This window comes from Engystomops pustulosus, chromosome 11 (genome assembly GCF_040894005.1).
Source record: "Engystomops pustulosus chromosome 11, aEngPut4.maternal, whole genome shotgun sequence".
NCBI lineage: Eukaryota > Metazoa > Chordata > Amphibia > Anura > Leptodactylidae > Engystomops > Engystomops pustulosus.
In genome coordinates this window covers 88,011,837-88,031,582 of record NC_092421.1, presented here as the reverse complement: position 1 = coordinate 88,031,582, position 19,746 = coordinate 88,011,837, and the positions used below count along the sequence as shown (strand labels likewise).

General features: G+C 46.6%; 1 protein-coding gene across 3 annotated transcripts in view; it reads left to right on the top strand.

Moving 5' to 3' along the window:
• The window catches only part of ZMAT4 (zinc finger matrin-type 4), a 370,893-nt gene extending 351,428 nt beyond the window's left edge, over positions 1-19,465 (top strand). For 2 of the 3 annotated variants that reach the window (XM_072129271.1, XM_072129269.1), the window contains 2 exons: positions 11,548-11,678; positions 15,829-19,465. In XM_072129271.1, the coding sequence (XP_071985372.1) occupies positions 11,548-11,678; positions 15,829-15,959 (262 nt within the window). In that variant the 3' untranslated portion in view covers positions 15,960-19,465. The remainder of the gene's footprint in view (positions 1-11,547; positions 11,679-15,828) is intronic. The other variant, XM_072129270.1, reaches the window with a different exon arrangement.
• Positions 19,466-19,746: the final 281 nt, after the last annotated feature.

The following is a 19,746-nucleotide window of genomic DNA, read 5'->3' as shown; positions in this document are numbered from 1 at the left end:
ATGAAAGCATGGATCCATCCTGCCTTGTATCAGCGGCTCAGGCTGGTGGTGGTGGTGTCATGGATCCATCCTGCCTTGTATCAGCGGGTCAGGCTGGTGGTGGTGGTGTCATGGATCCATCCTGCCTTGTATAACGGGTCAGGCTGGTGGTGGTGGTGTCATGGATCCATCCTGCCTTGTATAACGGGTCAGGCTGGTGGTGGTGGTGTCATGGATCCATCCTGCCTTGTATCAGCGGCTCAGGCTGGTGGTGGTGGTGTCATGGATCCATCCTGCCTTGTATCAGCGGCTCAGGCTGGTGGTGGTGGTGTCATGGATCCATCCTGCCTTGTATCAGCGGCTCAGGCTGGTGGTGGTGGTGTCATGGATCCATCCTGCCTTGTATCAGCGGCTCAGGCTGGTGGTGGTGGTGTCATGGATCCATCCTGCCTTGTATCAGCGGCTCAGGCTGGTGGTGGTGGTGTCATGGATCCATCCTGCCTTGTATCAGCGGCTCAGGCTGGTGGTGGTGTCATGGATCCATCCTGCCTTGTATCAGCAGGTCAGGCTGGTGGTGGTGGTGTCATGGATCCATCCTGCCTTGTATCAGCGGCTCAGGCTGGTGGTGGTGTCATGGATCCATCCTGCCTTGTATCAGCGGGTCAGGCTGGTGGTGCTGGTGTCATGGATCCATCCAGTCTTGTATCAGCGGCTCAGGCTGGTGGTGGTGTCATGGATCCATCCTGCCTTGTATCAGCGGCTCAGGCTGGTGGTGGTGGTGTCATGGATCCATCCTGCCTTGTATCAGCGGGTCAGGCTGGTGGTGGTGTCATGGATCCATCCTGCCTTGTATCAGCAGGTCAGGCTGGTGGTGGTGGTGTCATGGATCCATCCTGCCTTGTATCAGCGGCTCAGGCTGGTGGTGGTGTCATGGATCCATCCTGCCTTGTATCAGCGGGTCAGGCTGGTGGTGCTGGTGTCATGGATCCATCCAGTCTTGTATCAGCGGCTCAGGCTGGTGGTGGTGGTGTCATGGATCCATCCTGCCTTGTATCAGCGGCTCAGGCTGGTGGTGGTGGTGTCATGGATCCATCCTGCCTTGTATCAGCGGCTCAGGCTGGTGGTGGTGGTGTCATGGGTCCATCCTGCCTTGTATCAGGGGGTCAGGCTGGTGGTGGTGGTGTCATGGGTCCATCCAGCCTTGTATCAGCGGGTCAGGCTGGTGGTGGTGGTGTCATGGATCCATCCTGCTTTGTATCAGCGGGTCAGGCTGGTGGTGGTGGTGTCATGGATCCATCCTGCCTTGTATCAGCGGCTCAGGCTGGTGGTGGTGGTGTCATGGATCCATCCTGCCTTGTATCAGCGGGTCAGGCTGGTGGTGCTGGTGTCATGGATCCATCCTGCCTTGTATCAGCGGGTCAGGCTGGTGGTGGGGGTGTCATGGATCCATCCTGCCTTGTATCAGCGGGTCAGGCTGGTGGTGGTGGTGTCATGGATCCATCCTGCCTTGTATCAGTGGGTCAGGCTGGTGGTGGTGTCATGGATCCATCCTGCCTTGTATCAGCGGGTCAGGCTGGTGGTGGGGGTGTCATGGATCCATCCTGCCTTGTATCAGCGGCTCAGGCTGGTGGTGCTGGTGTCATGGATCCATCCTGCCTTGTATCAGCGGCTCAGGCTGGTGGTGGTGGTGTCATGGATCCATCCTGCCTTGTATCAGCGGGTCAGGCTGGTGGTGGTGTCATGGATCCATCCTGCCTTGTATCAGCGGGTCAGGCTGGTGGTGGTGGTGTCATGGATCCATCCTGCCTTGTATCAGCGGCTCAGGCTGGTGGTGGTGGTGTCATGGATCCATCCTGCCTTGTATCAGCGGCTCAGGCTGGTGGTGGTGGTGTCATGGATCCATCCTGCCTTGTATCAGCGGGTCAGGCTGGTGGTGCTGGTGTCATGGATCCATCCTGCCTTGTATCAGCGGCTCAGGCTGGTGGTGGTGGTGTCATGGATCCATCCTGCCTTGTATCAGTGGCTCAGGCTGGTGGTGCTGGTGTCATGGATCCATCCTGCCTTGTATCAGCGGGTCAGGCTGGTGGTGCTGGTGTCATGGATCCATCCTGCCTTGTATCAGCGGGTCAGGCTGGTGGTGGTGGTGTCATGGATCCATCCTGCCTTGTATCAGCGGCTCAGGCTGGTGGTGGTGGTGTCATGGATCCATCCTGCCTTGTATCAGCGGGTCAGGCTGGTGGTGGTAGTGTCATGGATCCATCCTGCCTTGTATCAGCGGGTCAGGCTGGTGGTGGTGGTGTCATGGATCCATCCTGCCTTGTATAAGCGGGTCAGGCTGGTGGTGGTGGTGTCATGGATCCATCCTGCCTTGTATCAGCGGGTCAGGCTGGTGGTGCTGGTGTCATGGATCCATCCTGCCTTGTATCAGCGGGTCAGGCTGGTGGTGGTGGTGTCATGGATCCATCCTGCCTTGTATCAGCGGCTCAGGCTGGTGGTGGTGGTGTCATGGATCCATCCTGCCTTGTATCAGCGGGTCAGGCTGGTGGTGCTGGTGTCATGGATCCATCCTGCCTTGTATCAGCGGCTCAGGCTGGTGGTGGTGGTGTCATGGATCCATCCTGCCTTGTATCAGCGGCTCAGGCTGGTGGTGGTGGTGTCATGGATCCATCCTGCCTTGTATCAGCGGCTCAGGCTGGTGGTGGTGGTGTCATGGATCCATCCTGCCTTGTATCAGCGGGTCAGGCTGGTGGTGGTGGTGTCATGGATCCATCCTGCCTTGTATCAGCGGCTCAGGCTGGTGGTGGTGGTGTCATGGATCCATCCTGCCTTGTATCAGCGGCTCAGGCTGGTGGTGGTGTCATGGATCCATCCTGCCTTGTATCAGCGGCTCAGGCTGGTGGTGGTGGTGTCATGGATCCATCCTGCCTTGTATCACCGGGTCAGGCTGGTGGTGGGGGTGTCATGGTGTCTTTGGGCCCCTTGGTAACGCCACAGCCTACCTGAGTATTGTTGCTGACCATGTCCATCCCTTTATGAGCACAATGTACCCTGTAACATCTGATGGCTACTTTCAGCAGGATAATGCGCCATGTCATAAAGCTGGAATAATCTCAGACTGGTTTCTTGAACATGACAATGAGGTCACTGGACTCAAATGGCTCCACAGTCACCAGATCTCAATCCAATAGAGCATCTTTGGGATGTGGTGGAACGGGAGATTCGCATCATGGATGTGCAGCCAACAAATCTGCGGCAACTGTGTGATGCCATCATGTCACTATGGAGCAAAATCTCTGAGGAGCTTCCAGCACCTTGTTGTATCTATGCCACGAAGAATTGAGGCAGTTCTGAAGGCAAAAGGGGGTCCAACCCGTTACTAGCATGGTGTACCTAATAAAGTGGCCGGTGAGTGTATATATGTTCTAGATTTTGCAGTTTGCCCCATTTGTTTGAATTGAATTGGCCTAAGCTGCTAATAGGCCACATGATGAATGGAAGTGACATTGTGACCTGTTTTCAGAACAATAAGGGATGCATTTAAAAAAAAAAGTGAATCAGATCCTCTGTGTAGAAGGCAGCCTTTATTCTTCTAGCAGAGATCCAGAGGGTAGGGCAATGCTTCCTGGGAAATGGGTAAATTGAAGAGATCCGGCACTCCAAGACTTGGAATATCCATAGTAAACTACTTTATTATGGCATAAAACGGCATATGGCAAATGGAAATCAATGCTTCTTGGCTTTCTCCTTACTCATGGTCTCGGGTAAGGCAAAAGCCGAAACACATGGATTTCCACTGGTGAAGTACATGTTCTTATTGGTTGTTTTATGCCTTTATAAAGTAATTTACTGTGGATATTCCAAATCTTGGAAAATCTAAAAGCCACTTTTACCTGTATCCACCCATTTTCCACAGCTGAAATAGTGAGCAGGTGTTTGGATGTTGACTCCTGGGAAATGGTATGCAAAACGGCTTCCTTACATAGGAAACAACGGGGGGCATTTATCATATGCCATCGCATCATACAATCATATACCAGGCAGGAATTGTGCCACTATCTGCAGAAAATACCCTGATGATGAAACTGTAAAGTACTGTAATAGAGACAACTTGGTAGAACGTCATGTTAAGAGCCCTCAAACAGGATCAGCCAAATCCGGAATACCTAGAGCAGTGACCGCACACCTTTTAGACACCGAGCGCCCAAACTACAACCAAAACCCACATATTTTTCGCAAACCAGAATTTAAGTAGTAACTTATTACTTCCTGCAGGTTGAAATTGTATATGCACCCGAGGACACCAATACAGTAGAAAGAAGAAGTTTGGATTATCATTGTAGCTTCCTTCTAGGGCAGTGGTGGCGAACCTATGGCACTGGTGCCAGAGGCGGCACTCAGAGCCCTCTCTGTGGGCACCAAGGCCATCACCAGAGAGGACTCCAGGTACCTTCCTGCAGTCACAGACAGCCCAGGACTTGCTGTGCACAGAGCTGTTTTAAAGTGACAGGACCACCTGGACTACTGGAGGAGTGGGAAGGTGTGGACAGATTTGGATTATCATTGTAGCTCCTGCTCCGGCCCTGACAATTCCTCCCGTTTATGGGACCTTGGAGGGAAACTACAATGATCATCCAAATTTCTTCTATTTTCTGCTTTATTGATGTCCTGTGACAGAGCAGGGAGTATAAATCATGAATTAAATTTCTGTGTTGGCACTTTGCGATAAATAAGTGGGTCTTGATTGTAGTTTGGACACTCAGTCTCTAAAAGGTTCGCCATCGCTGTTCTAGGGTCCTGGGCTGCCTGTGACTGCAGGAGGCCTTGAATCCTGTCTGGTGAGCCCTGCCCTGGGGTGATGGCATGGGTGTCCATATAGAGGGCTCAGACTGCCACCTCTGACACCTGTGCCATAGGTTCGCCACCACTGACCTAGAGTATCTGTCTGTAACCACCAGTGGTCTGAAGTCGTCCACCTTCAGAACATGCGACAGATACTTATTGTGCCGCCTCTCGGAGGCCACCGATTCTCCTTGTAGAGAACTAGAGGACTCTGAAGAGAAATCCTCCCTAATGCCATCCTTCTGCAGGAGCGTTTAGATCAAAGGTGATGATGTCCAAACTTTTCTCAGCTGAATCCACACTTGTGGAACAATTTCTAGAACATGAAAGTTCGTCATCTTCTTATTCCGACACGGAGCGTCCGTCACTCGTGAGCCCTCCATTGTTTGTGCCTAGACGCAACGCCTCGCTTTATGCATTACACCCCAGATATTTCCAATGAGAATGTAGAACAACATTTAACCGTTTTATGACATTTATAACATGTATTTTTTTACGTTGTTCGTTTAATGAGTTCCTGAGGGAAAATCTATGAAAATAAATCTTTATTTTCTGCGGAGAAACTTTCTGCTCTTCTTTGATTTAAATTGTTTCCCTCTTGTTATTCCCTTCTCATAAATGTGATAATTACTGGAGGAATCAGATTTTACAGGTTCTTTTGAATTGAAAAAAGTTGAGCTGACGGACTTGACAATATTGTTCTTTGCCGCACAATGTGGAAGAAAAAAATGGCATTAATGGAGTCTTTTGTTGGGCGTGTGGAGAAATATCTCCATCTGTTTTTGCTTACAGTCATTAGGAGACGAGACGCAGCGAACCTAGGAGAGTATATTCAGAGCTTGTCTAATGTCTCTCAATGCATAATCAATTACCCGCACCCTCTGACGACTTGGAGCTGCTGGGTGCTTGATAACCAAATGAGTTCTGCTGATGACTGTAAATGAATTACCGCAATATTTCACAACTAAGCAAACAGTTCTTATAGGAATTTTTCGGCACAAGTACATAAAGGGACACGATCTTCGCTCATTTGGTATTATATTATATGTTGGTAAATATTTTTTCAGCACCATTTCTCTAATTAATCAATTATTAATGACTATTAATATAAAATTCTAGAAAACCCTTTGTAGGGGTTAGCCAAGCCAAACTGTTCTCATTGATCCACAACATAAGGGAAAGCATGCTGATCGGTTGGGGGATCCGATCTAATAGACTCCCATGATCAAGATTTCAGGGGTCCCATACTGTAAAATTAATGGGGTGGCCACTTGAGCTTGTAGCCTGCCATTCCCATCATCACCTATGGGTGCTCCAATATCTTCAGCAGTGTCATACGTAATAGAGCGTTTTTTTCTTCTGAAAATAGTTCCGAGCTGGCCCCCTTCTAGGTCATCATAACTTCCACAGCCTTTTTAGGGGTTATAAGACTTATGGTGGTAAAGGTAGGGGGTATGCCCAACTAGCCACCTCTGCACCAAGAGCTTAGAGATAAGGATCAGGAGAACCACCATTTTTCAGATAGATGTGTAATGTCCCGTTGGATGGGTCATCACTAAATTTAGCTCCTGTTTCCTGTTCAGCTGGAGAGGGTTTAGCCAGCTCTCCCATACTACCTTTACATTTCTGACCCCTTTAAGGCTGGAGTTCCTTTGGTTTGATAATAGTTGCAACAGCTACTGTCCATATGTAGTGTTAACACCTGCAGTATATCATGCCTACCACTGAAGGGTTAAATGTAATTTTTATGTTATGTTGAAACAATTGTTATCTTTCCTTAGCTACTCCCAAATTTCTGCTCCACAATGGAATCAATTGCCACAGCCAAACAATCCACCGCCTTTTGTGCCTTCTGGGAGGACCATCCTCAGCTTGTGTGTGGTAGCGGGCTGAGGACGCTCCCATAGTCCAGTCCGATCCCTGACCTGACACCACCATCAGCCCTAGGAAGTATTACCATACAAACATCGGGAACGCCTAAGGGAGATCCATTCTACATTTCAAGAAGAGGGGGAGGCCGCTTCTCCCTGATCATGTGGACCAAGCTACATTCTGGTGCAAGGAAGCTCCTAACCCTGGGAATCCAGCTGCCCCCACAGTGCGGTCCATGCAACATTGAAGCTGGAGACACTTATGGTCTGTCATAAAGGGGAAGGGGTGGAGGTTAGCAGTTACCATATGGCCTACATGGATGGTAGTTGGGGTCTTTTTATTTACATGGGCCCAAAGTTTCAAATACACCTTTGAGAATGGAGTGATCCTACAATCTTATATTAGGGATCTTCATGGGAACATCCCTTGTGGATCCGTGTATGGAGTTTTCTGCGGTTTTCCCACTCCCCAGCAGATTTGAGCTGGCCCAGAGACCTTTGGTTTAGGTCTTTGGCATATGGGTCACTGGGCCAAGATTTGTTTTTGTTTGCTTTATCTTCTAGTGACTTCCCTCGGGGCTTAGTGATACAGTTGGCATCATTGTACCCACTACTGGACCCATCAAGTTTTGCTCTCTTCCCTCCTTTACGTATTTTGAAGTCAACGCTGATTTCTTAGGGGGTGAGGCTTGCGTAGTTTTCATTTTCAACATTTTCAACTTTATTTCGGCATCTAATCAGAGTCTACAGACAAAATGCTCCCTTATTGAAAATAAATTTGATTGGTGCCCTAATTCGGCTCCGGTTGTGGTTTGTTGTGAAGCCTTGCACAGATCTTTCTCCCATCCGTCTAATCTGCCGGTAGTCCTCTCTGTGAAATATGATGAAGTAGCCGCCGTTTATGAGTGACGGCTTAATTACGAGGTTTCGTTAATCCCTTGTTAAATAAATGAAGTTCCGGAGCGGTTTGTGTCTTTCCTTTTTATAAGACCTGGTCCCTTGTAATTGCTGTGAATTGGATTGGAAAGGCGCCAGGCCTTTTATTAGCCAGATAAATGTGAAGTGCCTTTAATAACGGCGTCTGATTGGAATTTAGTCGGCGGCTTCATCTGAAATTTGTGTTCCTCCTTTGACGCCTTTGGGCTGTGTTCTGGCGGCTGACTAGAGATAAACACAAATCCCGAGCGCGGCTCCACAGGGACGTGTTTATAGGCGGCGCTCCTCAAGCGGCAGCGTGTTACAACTTGACTTCTTTTTAACCTTGAACACATCCGTTATCCATAATTCCTCCAGATTTCCGCATTGGAGGAGAAACTGCAGCAAATTGGGTGGAAAAAATGAGCCCTGTCCAATTACAGGAAGCCTTAAAAGAAGGAATATAGATCACAATCCAGGAGATTAAGTGGATTTCCATCCAAACTTTCCGTTATTGGTGGATCCCAATTTGTGTGATAAATGTGTGTTTGCAGGGGGCAGTAGACCTGGGATATGGACATGGTCGCTCACCACATGACCAAGGTGAGGAAGGGTTGTGATCGGAAGGTGGTCCGGTGAGAGATGCACTTGGCTGCCTCAGTCTTCGGATGGACCGCCACCACATTTACTCAACTAAATTCCTCCCGTAGAGAATTACAGAAGATCATCCGGGGGAAAATCTTGCACTTTTTAAAAAAAAATGGGAGTGGGGCTCATAAAAGCTCCACCCAAAGTGCACATCATGGTGCACTAGGACTTCCCAGGGACAGGCTTTATCTTTTTCCTCTTTGACCTCCTCCACAATGCAATATGGAGAAACGTGGAGCCTGCGAAAGCGTTTCCTAGAGATTATTTACCCTGTGAAGTCCTTAGTTGTAGCTATTCCTGTCCTCCAACCATAGAGCGGCAGATTTTTCTTCCATGATTGTTCATATGCACAGGCCTTTAGCTGGTTGTCCACATTGGATGCCCATCAGTCTAGCCAATCACTGTTGGTGGACCAGCCAACCATTTCATATGCATTAATACCTTGCAAAGAGTGGAGCAGGCATGTTGGGTTTCAGCATGCCCAATCTATTTTTTTTGAAGGAAGTAAAATCACAACTTTTTTTTTTTCATCAAAGCCCCAACACACTGCCGAAAGAAAATCCACCTTCAAAATCCATTGTGATAAACCAGGAACACTAAGGGTACATTCACACGGCGGTATGCCCCCCAAGAGGAGGAGGTGACACCCCTGCCCTCCTCCATAGAAAACAGGGGCGCACAGCCGCACACATGGGAAAGATAGAGCATGCTATCGATGATGGGGACGTATATGCAGCCTCAAATTTGCGGCCGCATCCCCTCCAGACGGCCGTGAGAATGCACCCTAACTCAAAGATCCAGGCACCCGGACGGTGATAATCTTCCTATGTGTTATCCATGGCCTCCTTCCTTCTAAAATCAACTTTTAGAATTATGCTAATTAGCCTGAAGGGCTATGGGTGTGTTACAGAAGCCCTCTGGCTTCACAGGCTGTTGTTATACTAGGCAGCAAGACATCTCAATTTCCCCCTCCTGCCTGCATTTCCAGTTCTCTCACTGCAGCAGTGAGCACAATGTGGGGAGGGGGAAGTGCTCCGTCAGAATGTAAAAGCCTGCGAGTCTGCAGCACGGAGGGGCTGTGGCAAGCCGTAACTTCACAGGTTGTTACTCTGTCTCCTCTCCCCCGCTGTAATCTTACACAGCGGGAGGAGCAGAAGTGCCCCTGCACAGTGTAAAATCCTGTGAAACTACAGCACAGAGGGGCTCTGGTAACGCCCCCTCTTCCTTCTGGTTTGTTATCATTATTTTAAAAGTTGATTTTAGAAGGCAGGAGGCCATGGATAACACATATAAGAAGATCCCACAGTCCCGGTGCCTGGATCTAGGAGTAATGTCCCTGGTTTATCAGGATGGATTATGATGGGAGATTGTTTAAAGAGGTTATTAGAAAGGGGGTGACCTTTATACTGTACATATAATAAGTATCTGACCTCATGAAAACCAACTACTCAGGCCCCTGTATCGCTATAGTGCATGTACAACCTGCGCTGCACTCACATCTTTCCCAGAAATCCCACACAAGTACAGGTCAGACATACACAAGTGATAATCCTCCCAATGTATCTCATGGTCCCGAGGCTTCTCCATTATCATTATTTACCTTCCTCCGCTTCCCCGACACATTGCAACAAAAGTTATTGGATTGTAATCACGGCAGCGCACACAGTAATCAATCCGGGAACCAAAGTGTAACAACCCCAAGTCACATGGGGAATAAATCTCCCGAAATATAAAGAACTGGAAAAGCTGCCAAAGGGCAAAGCAGGCCACAAACTATCTGTGTTTTGGGAAAAGAGTTTGTTCATCAGGATGAAGCGGCTGCAGATAAGGGGCGCACGCCGTGCAGTGTAATACATTATACTTACTGGCAATGGGATTTTCAGCAGCCACTTCGATAAACTGGGTCAAAGTGTCAGATGGATTTACTGACTCCTCTTTATAGCAAGTTGGTTGAATCCAGCTATACTGAGCTCAAACAGGAACAGCGCCACCTTTGCCCACAGGTCGTGTACAGTATTGCAGCTCACTGGTTTACATATAGCCAGCCTCATGCAGGGAACATTATGAGCTTTCCAGGTATTACTTTGTTTCCCATTAATGTGTTATTTTGGAGAACATTTGTATTTTTATGCAAATGAGCTCCATAGTGCACTAAGGGAGGGGCCATTTTCTTATCTTTATTTCTTCTACTGGGTAGGTTAATTCCATAAAAGGGACAGTTCTGCAGGCAGCGCAGAAAGGAGAAAATGGAATGGCTCCGCCCAGGTTGCATCCACAAGCTAATTTGCATAAAAGTGAATACATTTTCTCCAAAGTGACAGATTAACAAAGAATGGTTTATCTGGGAAGGTTGTAGAGAAAATGTAGTTAATTTTATGCAAATTAGCCTTGGTGCAGCATGGGCGGGGCCTTTCCCGCCTGCGGCTCCAAAACTGTCCCTTCTACATAATAATTAACATACCCCATAGAAAGAAGGAATAAAAAGTTAATGGGTGCAAGGAACAGATTTGGCTTTGCCCTTGTTGCAATGAGGATCTAATCTGCTGAAAATAAAAACAGAATTTTTTCTAAATGATAGTGGTACCTGCAAATTTAAAAAAATAGCGGCCTACACAATGAACTTAAAGGCAATACCAGAAACAAGCTGCAGACAGGGGGGGGGGGGGGGCGCCGCTGCGGCCATGTTTCTCTACCTCCCCAGGACTTGCATAGTTTCAGGCTCTGCCGCACTGTACGTGTCATTTCTATATCGCCGCGTCAGCAGATTATTCAGGTGATCGAGGACGTGAAATGCTGCCGTCTCCGAGTAAATGAATTTTTTTTTCTATAAATAAGCATTAATTTGTATTCATGAACGCCGGCAGCTGAGCGATCGTAAAAAAAACATTACCCACGAGGTGAAAATCGAGAAAAGATTCGCTAATGTGAGTGCTGCCACATTAATGCACAAGCCCGGACGGCACGCGCCGCAACGTGTAAGCTCAACGGAGGATCCATCGCCGTGTCAGAGGGAGGGCAATTACCCCAATAGTGCCGACTGATCCTAAAAAGGGAACCCGTCAGCTGTATCTGGGCACCTGGCAGCTTCTTACTATCAAATGACAAATAAGAGCAAACAGAATTCGCAGATCTCAGTATAAGTAGTGGGCGTGACCCAAAAACTCCCAAAAGTCCCACAGTGATTGCACTTTCACCCAAATTTCAGCTCTTCTTCTCCTTCCTGTTTTTAATATGTACAGAATTTCTTTCTCTTTCTCAAAATTAAAAATTTTGCTTTTTTCCCCTTTTGTTTTAGTGCAAACAACATCTCAGATGGAACCAAATTAAACGGTCAGAGTGTTCTACAGAATCCTACGGAGAGACCGATGCTGCCGAGGATCAACTTCCACACAAGGAACAACATGCAGAAGAGACTGGCTAAGGAGGGTAAGGTCCTGATCCACCCCTGGCCAGACTGCAGATCCTAAGCTCCCTGCTCCCTCTGCTCCATCCAGAAATAACATATCGGGTTATCCATGTCGGGTCTCACATCCACGCTGGCATTGGGTGTCAAGAGACAATTATTAGGTGTCAGGTCCTGCTTCTAAGCAGGTGACTGTGCCCCTGATGCTGCCCCCCTTCTTGACGCAGGTGGTGCCGCCTGAGGCAAGAGTCTCAACTTACCTCATGGACAGTGCACCCCTGAAATATAAGCAGCTTCAAGGAGGATATCCAGAACTCATCTTTTAGGCTATGTCCGGAACCTGGCTGCCATCTTGAAAGTCCCTATATTGGCGCACAGGTAAAGTTTTCCCAATGGGAAGGTGGTCATGTAACAGATCAAAGACCACCACAATCAAATCAATGCAATATCTTTTGTGGTTCGAATTATATGCAACAACGACCGGTAACGTTCCCCGTGACGTGTTCTCCAGGGAGCTGAAGGCGATGGATCCACATGAGAATCTACGAGGTTTATGTGTTGATAACTTTGACAACCACAAGAGATATTACAGATCTGATTGTAGCAAAGCATTTCTGAGACAATTCTTTGAAATGTTACACGGCCACCTTGCCTTTGATATAGCGGCCACAATCTGGATATAGACTCAGAGATAGATCCCTTACCCATTGCTTGCTGGAGTAGTCAGATTTACCTTTAGCTTGTGAAATAAAAGGGACTTTTCACTCACCCCACATGCTATTCTATACGATGGTAAAATAAGTCCAACAAAATTTACCCTGCGATATTATAGGTAAAGTAGAACCAGATTCTTGGTTTGTGTAAGCAATGACAAATGTAACACTAAGTGGTCTAGATCTTACGTGAGTGGCCTTTTATTTGAATATCCAGGGTGTAATACCACCTTCTTCCAGCAGTGGCCACTGTAGTGTAAGATTATCTGCATCTTTCGCTGATCGATGGCGGGTTTCAATTTCTTAAAGGGATAGTCCATATTGACCAATGGAAAGCAATTCCAGATATAAATAGCATTGATAGGACAGGAAAACCTAAAGCTGATGTATTTCTCATTGACCCAATTTCATGGCTGAGTTATCTCTGTCACCATCTGATTACTAGAAAGCTTTATATACATTGTGCTCGGCAGGAGGGTATATGAAGCTGTACGTTATCCCTGCAGCTGCCACCAGCAGGTCAATAACGCTGGATGTGTAAGTAGAGATGTGACCCAGAATACGAGGAGATGATATCAGTCTATCATTACTGGGACACAAATGGAAATGTCATAAGTCTTCTTCATAGTAATCAGCCAGATCTATGGAAATGCTAGAACCGTAAAAAATAATAGGTATAGGGGGGGGGGGGTCCTACATCGGGGTCTCTAGATGGATTTCAGAACATATCAACCACTACATTATCCCATGTACAACTTTTTATACCCCCCCTTCATCTACTGCTCCGTGTCCTACACTAATCCCCGAGACATCACTGCCGATGGATGACCCGTCTCTGCATTAGGATTTCATCCTATTTGGATACTAATCCCGGATCAGACCCGATTAGTTTCCGGCCTTATTTACCGCAGGGATGATCAAAAATTAAGGATCAAGTATCACATTTCCCTCCAGGAGTCGAATACGATCAGGTCAACCATAGCCAGGCCGGAAACTCAAATGACTAAGGGATTACAATCCCAAGGCTCGGAGAACATCATATAATACACATATAGTTGTGTAATATATATATACACACACCCCAGGCAAATATGGGGGCAATAGAGGAGATTTCTCAAAAATTCTACAAGAGGAGATGCAGAATGTACAATGTTGTCAGGATGGTAACAGGTCAAAAGAGCAGAGAAGATTCTGAGTTCACTGAAAAAAAACCCTGGAGGGTAAAAACATGATTACAAAAAAATTGTGTATATGTATATCCGATCTTGGTTCCAGCAGTGTGGCCCATGGTCTACACGCCCATCCCAGTTGGATGAGAACATAACCAGATCTGGAACCTCCGGAGATGGCCACCTAGAGATTGTCTGGTGAACACAGAAGTCCCCTACCATTCCCAGACAATTAGAGCCCAGTATACCCATTGGTAGGGATAATCGGACCTGTTCTAGAATTGGAACACCCATCGGCAACAACAAGGTGTTTCCCCTTTAAACGGGCTTTACCAGTTGGGGTGAGCCCAAAGACCAAACTTGAACTTCGGGCTGAAATCCAGACCCAAACATTGCAGTTTATGTCCACTCAAACTTACTCATTAGGTGTTTTTTGTCTGGTGGGTAGTCCTGGGCTGGGTAAGACTGTCTGGGACTGCCCACATGACACTAAAGAGCATAATTAGCATAAAAAGTGCACAAACAAATGGAATCCATTACACCGAAAGTAGCAACACCAGTCACAGCTGTCAATGACAAATCTACCCCTAAACATTGAGGTCTAAAGGAAAAATTCCACCTGCCTCGGAATCGGTAGAGCGTCACTTACTAGAGGAGGCGCAGAATTGTAGTAGATGGCGGCAGTAAAAGTTAAACAAAAGCGGCACAACTTATAAACGCTGCATTCGCCTTTTGGCAGCAAAACGTGTTCCCAGAAGACAGGTGGTAAGGCTGGCACCGCTCACAGTAATAGGAAGCCGTAGTGCTGATGTAGTATAGCGACATAGTAATTAAACCTACCACCAGCGAGTAGCAAGCAGTGATGAGCCAGCAGCAGGAGGAGTGCCAGCCATCACAAGCTGCTGCCGCTGCACTCCCGCTCTGCACCCAGATCTCTATCACTTACTCCAACAATTAATATTTCTACTTCGCCCCCAGTATTGTGCGCAACGGGAAAATGTCGCTGGAAATGTCAATTCACAATATGCTTATGGAGTAAAAGGAAGATTCAGCAATGTCCGGAGGCCTCGCTCTGATCACCTATTACACATTCCAATTAATTAGTAAATCTGGGATTATGAAAGAATTGGCTTAAACAGATCTTTAGCTTTGCAAAAATTTGTGTTTAAGCCTCAACATTGCATTCACTAGGGATGTACCAAAATAAGACCAGGTACACGCTGTGCTGCCCTCAAGCATGCCAACTGTACTATTCAACCAGAAGCCAGCTACAGCTTTTTTCCAGAGAGCAGCTCCAAATAGAAAGCCAAGGTCAAAGCAGTGTGAGGACAGACCCCAGTGCTCTCTACATACAATTGCTCTACAACTCATCCTCTTTGTTCTGAGTGCTTGCTGTAGTATTCAACCAGAAGCCTGCTACAGCTTTTTTTTTCCCAGAGAGCAGCTCCAAATAGAAAGCTAAGGCCAAAGCAGTGTGAGGACAGACCCCAGTGCTCTCTACATACAATTGCTCTACAACCCATCCTCTTTGTTCTGAGTGCTTGCTGTAGTATTCAACCAGAAGCCTGCTACAGCTTTTTTTTTTCCCAGAGAGCAGCTCCAAATAGAAAGCTAAGGCCAAAGCAATGTGAGGACAGACCCCCGTGCTCTTGGAAAAGCTACAGACCTGTAACATACTTCCATTTTTTATCATCCTTCTGCTACTAACACATTGCACAGCAGGACCAGAAACTATTAACTTATACTCAAGGATTGTAGCCTCTCCTAATGCACTGTCCTCACACTGCTGTACTGTTAGCTCTCTGCATACAACTGCTTCACAACCCCTCCACTTTGTTCTTGCTGTAGTATTCAACCAGAAGCCTGCAAGCAAAGGTGAGCTGTGGAGCATTCCAATGCTAAGAGAACACCAGTGTGAGACAAACCCCTAGAAGTTACATTCCTGGAATACAATTCAATCACAACCCTGCTGCTACTAACGACATACACAAAGGTCTCTCCAGAGATAATACCTAGCATTGCCTACACAGAGCACAGCAGTGAGAGGACACACCCCCAGTGCACTTGGAGAAACTCCAATCTTAGAACATAAATCCATATTTCACAGTCCTGCTGCTACTAACAACATCCTCTACCCAACACTACAGTCTCCAGTCTGCAAGGCCACCCTTCTGAGAGGTACCCTGCCATACATGAGGAATCTAATGTCCCTGTTTTTCCACCATGGAATATGATATCTCTGCATGTGACTTGATCCATTAATTTTACTAAATATCTTTTGTTCTTCTTAGCAGGAAAGGACAATGACAGCGGGAGAAGCTCTCTCAGTCCACCACAAGTTCCAGAAGACACAGGAGAATGTTCTCCTGAAAATACCTTCTTCTCCATTATGGTCACAGAAGAAAATCACATCCTCTGCTGAAGAAGCCACAACCACTTCTCAGACTGTCTCTCCACTAGTACACAGCACAAGAAAGGGCTTGGTTTTTTTTCTTAAAGAAGTTTGGGAAACAAGCATGGATAGACCTCACGGTCCTTACCCGTTCCTACAAAGTTCATCCATCATTAAAGTTTTTGGGCTACTGGTGGATCTTCTAGCTTCAGAATATCCCTCTCGGCTGTAGCGTGAGTCAGCTCTTTGGAAATCCCAAGTCTCCAGTACGGCGTTCCCTGCATAGAACCTTCCCAAGTCTATAGACCTTCACGCTGGCTCCTTTACTAAGGACCCTACCGGAAAACCTAATCTCTCTACACATCTTCAAGAATCGGAAAGAGTCGATTCAAAAGTTCACTTTGAAAGCAGTTTCTGCCCACAAGACGATGGAATAGGGATGTTCAGGCAGCTCCTCCATGCACATCTTGTTTGACCTTTTACCCGAACCTCCTTTTTTAACTCTTCCCATAAATTAAAGCTGAAAGGTCAAAAGAAAATCGGATTTTTCTGGAGTGGTCCTCTATCTCCTCCCTTGCTCGGAATGATGTACCCAGTGACCTGCTACTACTGTACATGGGGCCAGTCATCCACGTAAATAGATTTATGGCATGGATTGATGAGTGTGACCACCGTAGTTCGATAAGGTGGGTCTACACAGTCCTGAAATGGTGGGTTTGGGGTCTATTGATCATAAGACCAACGTAGACATCATAACTGGTGCACTTGATGGTCAGGGGCATTACAAAGACCTATGGATCTATTTTATCCTGCACACCTCACTGGTTTCATTGGAGATCTGATGTTTTGCCTGCAAATAAGGATTAGCTTTTTAGTTTTCATAAATTTTTGCTCAGTTCCAAGATTTGTGTGGTCTTCTCGCCCTCGCCTGGACTAATACAACAGATCAGACTATCATGGGAAGTACAGATAAGAAGCAGCTTGTGCTCCGGATTATCTGTCTGTTTAGTATTTTAGTCTCGTCGCACATTTCTTCAGATGAGGACATCTGTGCCGGGAAGACGACGTGGCAAATCCCTGAAGGACACGAGATGATCTGGCTGTGTAGTGCGATTTCTAGCATTTACTAGCATGTGCCGGGGGAGGTCGGAGGTCTGGAGATTATGCGGTTTTTTTCAGATCTGTTAATTGTAGTCTAATAATCCGGTTAAAAGTCAAATGTAGAAAACAACTTTGGGCAAAAACCGGAGTGTCTAATCTCATTCATCTATTCGGGTTTGTTGGGTGGCTAAATTCTAGTTCTAGCTAAACCTAGTGTTGGACTTGGGATCCTCGGGCCCACTATAGATAATTACTCTGGAGCTCCATTCTTTATCAACCCCTAGGAAATAGATCCATGTAGCTTCCTAATCTGCTGCACCTCTGGGTCTATTATTGGGTTATATCCCTGGCCACCATAGAATCCTCTGGTGGACCAGCCCTACACAATTTGTGGCCCCTTATCACGTGTCTGCCTACATACAGATGGAGTTTAGGGTTATAAACCTGTTCAACTTAGACAAGGTTCTGGAGTTATCCAATGGAGAAGCTGCTGGAGGTCCAGTGACTTGACACGGCCTTTGGGTTTCTAAAGCCGAATCAAGTCATCAAACCCTTGGCACCGGTACAAACCAAATCATTGTGATTGTGGGACTTTCTACCCTTACTAGATCTTAAACTATAGCCCTATGGGGTAGCACATTAGATCTACGTGTAGCTTTTAGAAGAGAAGACTAAAAAATCCCACCAAAATGTCTTGTTGTCCAAGATCATTGCTGGAGAAAGTTTTTTTCAATAGGCAGAAGGTAAGGGGGGGGGGGGGGGGGGCGTAATATACCAATCGAAACGTGGAAGGTGCTTCCAGAAAATTAGTAACCGCATGAATTATTTTACGGATATCTCAGATCAGCCCCTCCTGTAAATTAGTAGAGGTTCAATTGTCACCATCCAACCATAGGGGACCGACCATTCATAAATATCACTTTTGGGATCACCCCAGGCAAGGACTATTCATAAACAACGACCCATTTCCCCATCCCCCGTCATGTATATTGCACAGCTGCTCTCCTGTACTGTACAGAGCCATAGAGAAAAGATATTATTGATACATACAGAATGTTGCCTTATCCAATAGCAATAGACAGGTATGAAGGGGGCGGGGCTAGAGCAATTATAATGCGAGCAGGATCATAATGCCTTTTACAGTCCTGTAGAGGGGGCTCTTTACCCTGTAAACGTCTCAAGGAAAATGAAAATAAAAAAAGGTGTCAAAAATCCAGCATTTAAAAATACAAAAATAAAATGTGTGTAATTTCTATGGTAACTTTATTTATGTGCGCAAGTATTTCGTAGATCGCCCATTACTTCATGGTTTGCACAAACAAGTCGAATCCATCAACCTTACCCCTGCCGCGCACACTACAACGGGATTCATGTATAGCCGTGTATGTAGCAAATCAGATGTCAAAATGAAGCGAGTTTGTCCCGGGCTACACAAGCGGTTTTGAGTAACAAATGTTATGTTTTTTTAATTGCTGCTATGGCCTTTTTGTATCCATTGTAGGTGTCCCTTCTTTCACCAGGTTGCAGTATCGAGGGCTTGTATATCAGAGGTACACCTAAAAATATCAAAAGAAGGGTTTTCTCCCATCACTGTTCCTCATGGGCGGGGCAACCTAGTCTCCTCCCTAGAGGAACTGCAGATTTATCTTAGAAGACATGAAAAGAATTGGTGCTAGGGTCTGGCTGCTATTCTACAATGGTAAATGTAGCACCATGACAGTCTTCAAAACAAAGAGTATGGGGCCCAACTAGTTTGGCCCTAACCTATTTGAGCATGGGAGCCTTCTATACGTCACATACAAAAAATTGGGGGGTTGTGTTGTTAATAATTGCCCATTGAGGATAGAGCAAGAGGCAGACTAAGGTTTCTTAAACCCACCAGATAAAATCATGCAGGGTCCCCACCCTCGGTCAACCTAAAGGGAATAGACCATGGTAGCCTCCTAACTGGGTTATCGTTGGTCTTTTGGTGTCCATTATTGTGGTCAAGTCTTCGCCCATTGCATTTGTGGCACTATGGGGGATCAGTCTACCACTGGGCAGAAGGACACGATATCCCGAGGAGGACACAGGATGGAGAGGCAGATATGTGCAGGGATCGGGAATATGAACCATTGTGGTGGCCTCTTCCATATGCAAGCCCTTGGGTAGTGCCAATGTCATATCAAGTTGTATTGGTATAAAGTTTATGTTGGTGCTTCTAGAGGAGCCTTTCCTTTTAAGACTCCCCATTTTTTTGGTTCTCCTCCTGTCATTGTTGAGCACATGGCGTTACTGAAAGCATGACATAAGTGTTGTGGTGCGTTGTGTAGGGCACGTTGTGTGTTACACTATGGAATCACCTTCTGTGATACTCCGTGTGGTTTACCCACCCTCATGCTTCTGTGAAACCAATGTATGTGCTGAAGAAAGAATAAAAATCAAAAAACCTAAAACTGTCTGTGTGTGTGATGGACTACCGGGTCACGACTTATCACTCAACTCAGTCCCCAAATACAAATGCAGGATCCCCCCTCCCCCCTCATTACTAGTCAGTCTCTAATCCAATCCATAGACAGTTCATCAGGCGGAAAATCTAAAAAGGTTCATAAAGGGAAGGGAAGGCCACCACCTCCGAGTGACACTGTGCAGGTAATTGGGCCTAAAATGAAATCTCCCATCACAATCCATCCTGATAAACCAGGGCATTACTTATAGATCCTGACACCGGGACTGC